The 12,079-nt window shown below is 44.5% G+C and overlaps 1 protein-coding gene and 1 long non-coding RNA gene across 5 annotated transcripts in view; one reads left to right on the top strand and one right to left on the bottom strand.

Annotated features, from left to right (window-relative positions):
• The window catches only part of TM9SF4 (transmembrane 9 superfamily member 4), a 57,075-nt gene extending 53,998 nt beyond the window's left edge, over nt 1-3,077 (bottom strand). For all 4 annotated transcript variants that reach the window (XM_085003529.1, XM_085003530.1, XM_005672825.4 and 1 more), the window contains exon 1: nt 3,039-3,077. In XM_085003529.1, coding sequence (XP_084859655.1) covers nt 3,039-3,053 — 15 coding nt within the window. In that variant the 5' untranslated portion in view covers nt 3,054-3,077. The remainder of the gene's footprint in view (nt 1-3,038) is intronic.
• Nucleotides 3,078-3,103: 26 nt separating this feature from the next.
• The window catches only part of LOC146395254 (uncharacterized), a 48,146-nt gene continuing 39,170 nt past the window's right edge, over nt 3,104-12,079 (top strand). Inside the window, exon 1 of the long non-coding RNA XR_014832147.1 lies at nt 3,104-3,161. This is a non-coding gene — a long non-coding RNA (uncharacterized LOC146395254). The remainder of the gene's footprint in view (nt 3,162-12,079) is intronic.

Genomic DNA, 12,079 nt, shown 5'->3' with positions numbered 1-12,079 from the left:
CAGATCCACACACTTTCATCTCCAACGGTCAGGAAATAATCTCTGTGTATAAGCTGTTACGACTTCCGTGTAATAAAGTGCTAAACACAGACCAAACTCAAGTCTATCTGCCCACTCTGCCTGTCACACATATCCGCCTGTAATAAACTTGCTTCCACACCTTCTCACTATTGCATCAAATACGAAGTTTCTCACGGACACTCTTTAAACTGGCCTCTGTGGGTCACTGTATACATTACATCCTGTTTCTTGAAATGAGTTACGGTATTCACCATGAAAGCACAGGTGCTTCCAGGTGACAAACACTAAATCACTGTGCTTTCCACTCTGTGCTTAGAATAAGATTCAAACTCCTTTCCATGGTTTCTCTGCAGGCTGAGAATAAGCTAGCTCCCTTCATGGAATGTTCTGGAGAAGCTGGGATGGAGAAGCACCTGAATAGAAGTCTTTGAAAACGCAGTCCACAAACTGTGGACTATAGCAAATACAGGCATGCTTCTAGAAACACTGCTCCTCCTGCCTCTTTCCAATTCTGTCTCCTATCACCCTCTGGCCCCCACCCCCAACCCCACCCCCACCATGTTTCAGCCACTCTAGCCTTCTGTGTTCCTCAAACTTACACTTTTCCAGTTTTTTTTTTCCTTTTTCTTTTTAGGGCTGCACCAATGGCATATGTAAGTTTCCAGGCTAGGGGCTGAATCGGAGCTGTAACTGCCAGTCTACACCACAGCCACAGCCACACCAGATCCTTAATCCACTGAGCAAGGCCAGGGATGGAACCCGTGCCCTCACGGTTACTAGTCAGATTGGTGTTTCAACTGTGCCACAACGGGAACTCCCCCCTTCCCCCCTTGGTCCTTGACACTTGCCATCTCCTTTGCCTGGAACACTCTTTGCAATGCTGGTTTCTTGTCAATCAGCTCTCAACTCATGTCACTTTCTCTGAGAAGAGAACTCTAACCACTTAATCCAAAGCAGTTGCATCACCTTGTCACCCCCAATCACCATCACTTCACTTTGCTGTCTTCATAGCACTTACCACTATCTGACATTACCTTGCTGGTTTATTTGTTTAGTTACTCACTGACTGTCTGCAGACTAGAAAAGCTCAAGGGTAGGGACCTTGACCCTCTAATTTACCAGTACATCCCTAGGTCTTGGCACAGAGCAGGCACTCAAATATTTGTTGATTAAATAAACGAGTACCAGAAATACGTATCGCTAACTTATTACCTCTTAAAAACTTTTGAACAGGGCAAGAATTTCCCAGTGCAATGCTGTAAATGTCACTTTATTGAACTTTTTCCCTATGGCAAAAGAGGGTGTGACTTTCCTGTTAAGTTCTTACACCATCCTTGTCCAGAATGTGGTCCAGGAAAAAAAATGGGTTTCAACATGCCACTTTTGGGGTCTTTCCCCACTGTGATAACAGACTGAAGTCTAAAACCACAGCAAGGCTATTAAGTCTTCTGGCTGACCCCTGAGGTTCTAAATAATGAATCCCTCATTAAATAAAAAAAAGATAATTTATCAGTTGGTTAGCTGGAGGGGAACTTGTTATCAGCTGATAACCTACACCTGTTTGGAGAAAATCAAACCAAAGAATTAAAAAAGAATTTTCCTTTGCTAAAGTCAAATGTCCTTTGCAAGCACTCACAGGATGAAATTACCTGCTGAGGAAGCAACATACAGGCACACCTAGAAAACTAGTTTGGACTAAGTGACTTCAGTTTTGGTTCTGGTTTCTTTCCTTCTTTTTTTTTTTTTTTTTTTTTTGCTTTTTTAGGGCCACACTTGCGGCATATGGAAGTTCCCAGGCTAGGGGTCAAATCGGAGCTGCAGCTACCGGCCTACACCACAGCAACTCAGGAGCTGAGCCAAGTCTGCGACCGGATCCCTGACCCACTGAGCAAGGCCAGGGATCGAACCCGCATCCTGATGGATACTAGTCAGATTCGTTTCCACTGTGCCATAATGGGAACTCCCTAGTTCTGGTTTCTTGACAAACAGAACATCAGCCGAGTTTCTGTAAGGAGACTGGGCTAGTCCTTCATAGATCTACTTCCAGCGTTCTGCACCAGGAGCCAGCAAGTCCTGACCCACTTTCCTTGTACAGCTTGTCCATACACCCTTATCCTCACACAGGCTTCATCCTAATGAGCTGTGTGGCCCTGTAGGAGCATAGGTAGGTGATGGAGCCACGCGGGGCTGGTATAGTGCTTTTCAAAACAAAATTACAGACCATCATAATCACTGGAGTCTTATAAAAGTGCAGATTCCTGGGCATCACCTAGCCTTACGAATTAGAATCTTTGGAAACTGCATTTTTAACAAGTCTCCCCCATCACCCCTCCCCCCCCCCGCCGCCCAGTCTTACGCACAGTAAAGTTGAGAACCAGTGGGATAAAAGCTCCCCAGGAGAGAGGCAGGGAGTTGAGAAAAGGCAGGATAAATGATTAGGGATGGATGTGGGGATGGAGAATGCATGGGGGGCGGGTAAAAGCATGCTTCGGGGCACTGGCAGTCGTGACAGGTGCGCGGTGGGAACAGTCGAGGGTAGTAGTGAGGACATGGCTTGGGCTGGGAGGCTGGACAGAAGTGAGGTCGCATCCGCGTACTAGTCAGGATAGTGGAGAGGCGGAGTGGCGGAGAGAGCGGGGTTTGGACGTGAGAAGGAGCGAAGGTGGAAATAATGGGGGGCTCTTCAGAAGGGACAGGGCTGGGATGTGAAAATTGGAAAGTGGAGGTCATAATGGAAGGGACCAAAGTCAGAATAAGAACTGGCGGAGGGTGCAGCCAAGACCTTTCCTCCGACCCTGTGCCTCCCCCAAAACTTCGGGCCTTGACAGGCCTGAGTGCAGGGCAAAGGCCGGGGCAAGGGGCGGAGTTTATGGATAAACGAGTCCAATCAGGAATGTCTCTCAGGCCTGAGCTAGGGGTCGTGGAGATGGATCAGACCAGGAATAGGACACCAGAGGGTCCTGGGATCCCCGGAGGGCCCCGCTCCTTCTCCGGCTCCCAGAGTCTCCTTCACTCACCATCCCCGCCGCCATCTTGGATCCACGTGTCGCCGTAATGACGTCAGCGGAAGTGGTGTTTCCTTGGTTACGGAGTTGAACTCCTTGAGGTGCTGCCTGGCTTCAGTCGCTCCTGTGGTCACGGTGAGTGGAGGCACGAAGGAGGCTTAGTTCCTGATCGGTAGCCTGGTCTGGGCAATCAGGTCGCTGATTAGGTGAAAAGAGAGGATGGTGTAACTATGGGGACCATATTAACTTCTGGCAGAACCTGCTCCTCCCCCTCCTGCCACTGCATTGTGGGTAATGGCGGTGTGCGTAAACGCGCTTGTTCTGTGGGCTCCATCTTTACTATTGGCAGGGAGACCCTTTGCCAGGGTTACCTGAGGTTCCCCACTGGGTCGGTACCAGGGCTCTATTAACCGAATAATTTGTAATTATGTTTTTAATTATTTGCTTGAATATTCTATATCCTCTCCAATAGATTATAATCCCTCTGTGGGTAAGATGCTGTCTTTAACCTCACTGCCTCATTCGTATCTGTGAAATGGAGAGGGGATTATTATAATACCTTCATTATAGACTTACGGTAAGGATCCAGTGACATAATGTTATGTAGTATTATTCAATAACTAATTGTCATTATACCGTTTTTTTTGTTTGTTTGTTTTTGTTTGTTTTTTTTTTTGGCCGCACCCACTGCCTATGGAAGTTCCTGGGGCTAGGGATCAAACACACTTGATAGCAGCAATCTGAGCCACAATGATAAAGCCGAATCCTTAACCTGCTGAGACACCAGGGAACTCCTCATTATACTCTTATGTATACTCCTTTGAGCATATGGTGGATGCCAATGAATGAAGGAAAAACAGCATAGTTAGTGAAGGAAGACTATATATAATACACACACACACACACACACACACACACATACTTTTTTTTTTCTTTTTTTTTTTGGCTGCTCTGCAGCATATGAAGTTCCTCTGCTAGGGGTCAGCTCTGAGCTGCCAGATTCTTTAACCCACTGTGCCAGGCCAGGGATCAAACCTGCCTCCTGACACTGCAGACTCTGATGATTCAGTTGTGCCACAGCAGGAATTCCAGGGGAAGACATTTTTGAATGTGGATTTCACCATGTGCTAGCTACCTAAGCGTATGACTCAAGGCAGGTCACTCAACCTTCCTAAGCCTCAGTTTCCAGTATCTGGAAAAGGGAACCCAAAGAGTTGTGGTGTTATCATTGGTCCATGTATCACTGTGAAGTGGATATAGTACCTGTGCTATCTGTAACTGTTAGGGGAAGTTGTTAAAATAATAATGGTTAATAATAATCACTTACTGAACATTTGCTGTGTGCTACAGTGTTTGGCATTATGCAAAAACTATTCGTAAGACTCTAGTCTAATCCTACCTTTTGGTAGGGGGTCAATTGAACTTTGATTCCCCACCTATGAGCATGACTGTGGTGGATTGTGGGCAAAGACGGCTGCCAATAAGCCCTCTCATCTTTGCATGAGGATGCTGTTTCTCCCATCAAGGAGTAAGCTATTTCTCCTCCTTTTGAATCTGGCTGGTCTTATCACTTGCTTTAACCCATAGAATGTTGTATAAATGACCCTGCCAATTCTGAGTCTAAGCCTGAAGAGACTTGGCAGCTTTTGCTTCTATTATCTTGGGTCTAAAGATGTCTGGCTACCCAGCTGGAGAGCCACATGGAGGAGGGAGGCCCAGCTAACTCCTCAAGATACTCTAGATTCCAGCTGAGCACTAGAATGTAAATGAAATCATCACAGACATTCTAACCCTAGCTGAACTGCCAGCCGAATGCAGCCATATGCATAATCTTATCTGATGCCACATGGAGCAAAAAACCTGCCCAGCTGAGCCTAGTTGTTTTAGATTTTGGAGTAGTTTCTCATGCAGCAATAAATAATTGAAACACATATGTAATAACTCCTGTGACCCACACAACCACCCTGAAGAGTAGCAGAACAGATAAATCCTCAAGGGGAGGAAGCTTGAAAGACTAGGGGAGGGATTTGTCTGAAGTGTCACAGCTACTAAGCCATAGGCTCCAAACTTGGAACCACTTCTGGAGCTTGAATCCTAGGTGTTTGCCATTATTTCTGGATGCCTTAAGGGAGATGATTGATAAGGAACAAAACCCCCCAAAAATGGCTCATTATTCCTCAGTATTTCTTTTTACTCTCCTTATACTTTCTGTTTTTCCCAAAGGCTTTCAGATCCCAGTCTCCTTTGGTAACATACATAAATATATCAGAATCCTGGAGTTAGGAGTTCAGTGGGTTATGAACCCGACTAGTATCCATGAGGATGCGGATTCCATCTCTGGCCTCAGTGGGTTAAGGATCTGGTGTTGCCATGAGCTGTGGTGTAGTTTGCAGACAGACTCAGCTTGCAGACAGACTCAGCTTGGATCTGGTGTTGCTTTGGTTGTGGCATAGGCCAGTTTCCATTTGACCCCTAGCCTGGGAACTTACAGGTGTGGCCCTAAAAAAAAAAAAAAAAAAAATCCTGGAGCTAGACTGCCCAGGTTTAGATTCCCATCTCTGTCTATCACCCACCAGCATCACAGTATGCACAAATTTCTTTCTTCCTTCCCTCCCTCCCTCTCTTCCTTTGTTCCTTCCTTCCTTTCTGTCTTTCTGTCTTTTTAGGGCTGCATCTGTAGCATATGGCGGTTCCCAGGCTAGGGGTCCAGCTGCCAGCCTACACCACAGCCACAGCAACTCAGGATCTGATCCTCGTCTTCGACCTACACCATAGCTCATGGCAACGCCAGATCCTAACCCACTGATTGAGGCCAGGGATCGAACCCATGTCCTCATAAATGCTATTTGGATTTGTTAACTGCTGAGCCACAACAGGAACTCCAAATTTCTTTTTTCTCTTAAAAATTTTTTTTAGTGGTAAAAGTTTATTTATTTATTTTTAAATTAAAGTATAGTTGATTTACAATGTTGTGCCAATGCCTGCTGTACTTAAGTGATCCAGTCATACATCTATATACATTCCCTTTCTTACATTATCTTCCATCATGATCTATCCTAATTTCTTTTTTCTTTTTTCTTTTTCTTTTTAGAGCTGCACTTGCAGCATATAAAAGTTCTCAGGCTAGGGGTTGAAACTGCAGCTGCCAGCTTACACCACAGCACTGTGGGATCTGAGCTGCACCTGTGACCTACACTGCAGCTTGTGGCAATGCCAGATCCTTAATGCACTGAGCAAGGCCAGGGATCAAACCTGCATCCTTAGGGATACTAGTCGGGTTCTTAACCTGCTGAGTCACAAGAGAAACTCCCTGAAATTTTTTTTTATTGTGGTAAAATATACATCACATAAAATTTGTCATTTTAATCACTTTTAAGTGTACAATTCAGTGGTATGAAGGACATTCACAATATCGTGCAGTCATTACCACCATCCATCTTTGAAACCTTTCATCATTCCATTAAACACTAATTCCCCAATACCTTCCCTTTAGCTCCTAGTAACCACTCTTCTACTTTCTGTCTCTATAAATTTACCCATTCTAGATACCTCATATCAGTGAAATTATGCAATGTTTGTCCTTTTGTGTTTGGCTTATTTCATTAAGCATAATGTTTTCAAATTTCAACCATGTTGTAGCATGTATCAGAATTGTATGCCTTTTTAAGGCATTTGGGTTATTTCCGCCTTTTGGCTATTGTAAACAATTTGCTGTGAATATGAGTGTACAAATATCTGTTCACATCCCTTCTTTCACTTCTTTTGGGTATATACCCAGAAGTGCAATTACTGAATCATGTGGTAATTCTATGCTTAACTTTTTGAGGAACTGCCATACCTATTTTCCACACTGGCTACACCATTTTACATTCCCATCGGCTTTGCACAAGGGTTCTAATTTCTCCACATCCTCACCAACACTTGTTATTTTCTGTCATTGTTATATTTAATAATAACCATATGAGTGGATGTGAAGATGCACAAGTCTTTCAACCTCTCTAAACCTCAGCTTCCTCATCTGTAGAGCACAGGTTCTAAAAGTCCTTACCTCATAGGATGGTTATGTGGCTGAATAAGTTCATATATGTCAAAAGGTTAAAATAGTGCCTGTCCCATGGTAAGTGCTATGTACATGTTTGCTGTTATTACTTTGAGGTAAGTAGGGCAGGCCTTTTTAATCTCTTGAATGATTAAGATAGATGTTGAGGAACTTGGACAAGGTAATCCAGCAAATCAGAAGGAGGACAAGGCTTGACTCAAATCCACTGGGGTGAATCCATGACTCTGTTGTATATCCAGACGGGCAGACAAAACCAAACCCAAAACAAAGGGCTCTTATAGTAACTTGGAGGCATGTCATTCCAGACACTTGCAAAAGTGCCTCTCCAAGGAGAGTGGGAGGGCCAGGATGGGCTTAGAGGAAGCAGATCTGATCCTTGGGTATCTCCAAGGGAAAGGGTAAAATGTATTAGTTTGTGCCCCTCTCACACTGGTTTCCGTTATCTATTGCTACATAATACATACGCTAAAACTCAGTGGCTGGAAACAACAGTGATTTATTATTTTCCTTGATTGTGTGGGTTGGCCATCTGGGAGATTCTGATGGTTTCAACTGGGATCTTTCATGCACTGTCTCATCTGCTGGCTCAGCTGTGGCTGGAGGGTCCAAGGTGGCCTCATATGGCTGCAAGACTGGTGCTGACTATCAGAAGGTCTTTTATCCTCAAGGAGAGCAGCCTAGGCTTCCTCACAGTGTGGTCTTGAGGTCTCTGAGGGTGAGAGCAAAAGCTGCTAGACTCTTCCTACAGCCTAAGCTTCAGAACTCTTATAGCATCAGTGCCGTCACAATCTATTGGTCTAAACAAGTCACAAGATCAGTCCAGAGTCCAGGTGGGAGGGGACCACACAAGGGCACAAATTAAAGGAGGCATGAATCGCTGGGGGTTATTTGGTAACAAACCGTGGCACCTTCCTTGCCTAGGCAACCCTCCCCTCTCTCACCTGGGCATCTGGGGTGGCCTTCTACCGGGTTTTCATGCTCCCACCTCCCACTCTTGTCATCTCTAGTCTCCACTTAACAGTTAAAGTAATCTTTTTTTTTTTCTTTTTTTTTTTTCCGGTCTTTTTAGGGCCATACCAGTGGCATATGGAAGTTCCCAGATTAGGGGTCAAATTGGAGCAACAGCTGCCGACTACAGCCACAGCAACAAGGGATCCAAGCCACGCCTACGACCCACACCACAACAGCTCACAGCCATGGCAGATCCTTAACCCACTGAGCAAGGTCAGGGATCGAACCCGAAACCTCATGGTTCCTACTTGGATTCATTTCCACTGCACCACGATGGGAACTCCTCTCCCCTGTTTAAAACTCTCAAGTGCTTCCCACTGCGATAACATAAAATCCCAGGTCCTCACTCTGGCCTGCAAGGGCCTGCATGATCTGGCCTTGACTCCTCCATTCCCCCTTCACTCACCAGGGTCCAGCCACGCAGACCTCCCTGGGACTTGCTAAGCTCATCTCCATCTCAGGGCCTTTGGACTTGCAGTTCCTTCTCTCTGGAATATTCTTCTCTCAACATTTTGTGTGATTCGCTCCTTCTCACCATTAGGCCACTGCTCAACTGTGACCTCAAAGAGATGTTCTGTGCCCACCTCCCCATCATGTAGATACTTTTGTTATTTGTTATTGTCCACCTTCCATGAAAACCTACACTTGGGTCTACGGTGTTTCCAGCTGTGTCCCTATTAAGTACGTGCTCTAAGGGCGTTCCTGCTGTGCCTCATGAGGATACATCCTAGTATCCATGAGGATGTGGGTTTGATCCCTGGCTTTGCTCAGTGGGTTAAAGATTCAGCATTGCCACAAACTGTGGTGTAGGTCACAGACGTGTCTCAGATCTGGCGTTGCTGTGGTTGTGGGGTAGGCTGGCAGCTGCAGCTTTGATTTGATCCCTAGCCCAGGAACTTCCATATGCCCCAGGTGTGGCCCTAAAAAAAAAAAAAAAAAAAAGTATATGCTCCCAAAAAATATTTCTCACATGCTTGCATTATGAATTAATCTCAAGCCTCACTCTCTCAGTTGGGAATAGATCCAGCTATAAGGAAGCACACACAAATAGCAGCGGCTTAACAAGATGGAAGTTTACTTTTCTCTGTCTTATTTTGGTTTCTTCCAGAAGCTAACTCTGAGACAAGGATTCAAGCAAAAGTAGGTTACTTGGGAGGTAAAGGGATACCAGAAAGCAGTGGTATGCAGCAGTCAGCTTCTACTGTTTGCAAGAGCCGATAGTTAAAATTCTCAGGAATTTTGTGAGCCAATTGTTGAACATGGCGTTACTGACAAATCATATAAATTTAAAATTAAATAAATGGTATTAAACACAAAAGTACTTAAATATTAGCAAAAAGTTTCTGTAAAGGACCAGATGGTAAATATTATAGGCTTTGTAGACTGTGTGATTGTGTCATAACTTCTCACCTGTGCCTTGAAGTACAAAAGCTGCTACAGACAATAAATAATAAGCTTGGCTGTGTTTCAATAAAGTGTAGTTCACCATTGTTTGCTAGACTCTAGCCTAGACCTAAAGTGATAGAGAGGAATTCCCATCATGGCTCCGCAATTAACAAACCCGACTGGTATCCACGAGGATGCAGGTTCAGTCCCTAGCCTCGCTCAGTAGGTTAAGGATCCGGCATTGCCAGGAGCTGTGGTGTAAATTGCAGACATGGCTCGATCCTGCACTGCTGTGGCTGTGACGTAGGCCAGCAGCTGCAGCCCCGATTGGACCCCCAGCCTGGAACCTCCATATGCTGCAGGTGTGGCCTTAAAAAGATAAAAGACACAAAAAAAATAAAAATAGAAATGAGAAAAATAAGGTTATGGAGAAAGTGTCAGTATTGCAGATTAAACTTTAAGAATATGGTGTCTCTAGCTGTTACATTGTGATTAGCATAAAAAAGTGACAGTATTTGAAACTCTTACTTTATTCAGCAAAGGGGTTGTTCATATCATTGACTAACAAGTGAAGCTCTGATGTATGCCTTCATTCTTTCATTTTCATCTGATTCATGAATATGAATGAAACTATCAACCCACATCCATGTTGGAACTATCCTCGGAGAACATATGCTGTCAAGCAGCATGGTTGTCAAGCATATGGTGTCAAGCACCATGGTTAACTGAAGCTTAATCCTGAGGGAAACTCTGGGGAACAATGCAAAACACACACCTTAGATTATCCTACCCACGGGGCAGGGGAGTTGGGGTATTTATACTCCAACTCCTAAAAGTCTTTAGTTGAGGATTGATCCCACAGGGTGTTAATTCCTTAGCACTTTTGGCCTTCTGGGAACACTGGTAGCTGAGGCTTTTTGCACTTTTAAGAAAAGATCTCTCAGGCACAGTGATGAGGATAATGACAGCTAAAAGTCCAGCCCACTTTAAGGGATACCAACAGTGCATATAACACTCTCTAAGGTAAAAAGTCTGGGGAGGACTGTCCTAGCTGATATGGAGGCTGTGCCTAAAATATTGTCAGGGATTTAGGCTCCGTCCAGAATTAATTTGCCATCCCTAGAATTAATTCATTTTCCTCACGGTCTAAGGTGGCAGCTAGAGCTCCAGCCATTACATGTATTTTCTAGCAGCAAGATAGATGAAAAATAAGAAGTGAAGAGCCCATGTCAGTTGTCTTTTAGAAAGGATTTTGGAAGATACTACACTGCATTTCCACTTACAACCTGTTGATCAGAACTTAATCACATAGCCATGTTTTGCTGCAAGAGTGGGAAATGGAGTCTTCATTCTAGGGAACTATGTGTCTCTGCTAAAAATTTTATTTCTCTGAAAGAAGGGGGAACATGGATATGAGGACAACCAGCAGCCATTACCAACCCCCCAAAAAAGAAGGGATGCAAACAGAATCCAAACAGTGATAGCCTTGTGTCAGAATATATTATGATTAGAACAGACACACGACAAAATGGAGGGTCCAGGTGGAGGAATAAGGAGGTAGTTTTTTTGGTTTTTTTTGTTTTTGTTTTTGTTTTTTTGGTTTTTTTTTTGTCTTTTTGCCATTTCTTGGGCTGCTCCTGCGGCATATGGAGGTTCCCAGGCTAGGGGTCTGATTGGAGCTATAGCCAACAGCCTACATCAGAGCCACAGCCACACGGGATCCGAGCCGCGTCTGCAACCTACACCACAGCTCACAGCAATGCTGGATCTTTAACCCACTGAGCAAGGCCAGGGATGGAACCTGAAATCTCATGCTTCCTAGTGGGATTCGTTAAGCACTGCGCCACAACGGAAACTCCCAGGAGGTAGTTTTACTCCAAATCATAGAAACGTAATGAAGCAAGTTTTTTCCCTATATTTAAATTCAAAGCTACAATTAGAAAAGATTGAAGCAAGTCCTTGACACTCAGAATGGGCATCTTAACCCATGCCTTCTCTGCCGTCTTCTAGGGGAGGAGTGCATGTGGTTTTCCCATGAAGTTGGTGGCACAACATCTATCCCCATACTTATTTAATTTATAGACTTTATTTTTTATAGCAGTTTTTAAAAATTAATTAATTAACTAATTTATTTAGTCTTTTTAGGGCCGCACCCATGGCACATGGAGGTTCCCAGGCTAGGGGTCTAATCGGAGCTACAGCTGCCAGCCTACGCCAGAGCCACAGCAATGCCAGATCCTGGCTGTGTCTGCGACCTACACCACAGCTCATGGCAATGCCGGATCCTTAACCCACTGAGCAAGGCCAGGGATCGAACCTGCACCCTCATAGTTCCTAGTCAGATTCGTTTCTGCTGTGCCACAACGGGACCTCCTACAGCGGTTTTAGGTTTACAGAAAAATAAGCATAAAGTACAGAGTTCCCATGTACTCCCTCATCCAGACCCTTGTTTCCCCCGTTATTAACATCTTAACATCACGGATGAGCCAATATGGGTATGTTATTGTTAACTAAAGTCCATGGTTTACACTGGAGTACACTCTTTGTGTTGTACATCCTGTGAGGTTTTTTTGTTTTGTTTTGTTTTGTTTTGTTT

The sequence above is a fragment of the Sus scrofa genome, chromosome 17 (assembly GCF_054392235.1).
Source record: "Sus scrofa isolate SSC_HxYL_T2T_F1_AM1 chromosome 17, Sscrofa_HxYL_maternal_Yorkshire_Landrace_v2.0, whole genome shotgun sequence".
Classification (NCBI taxonomy): domain Eukaryota; kingdom Metazoa; phylum Chordata; class Mammalia; order Artiodactyla; family Suidae; genus Sus; species Sus scrofa.
The sequence above is the reverse complement of the archived record's forward strand: the minus strand, read 5'-3'. Positions and strand labels throughout refer to the sequence as shown.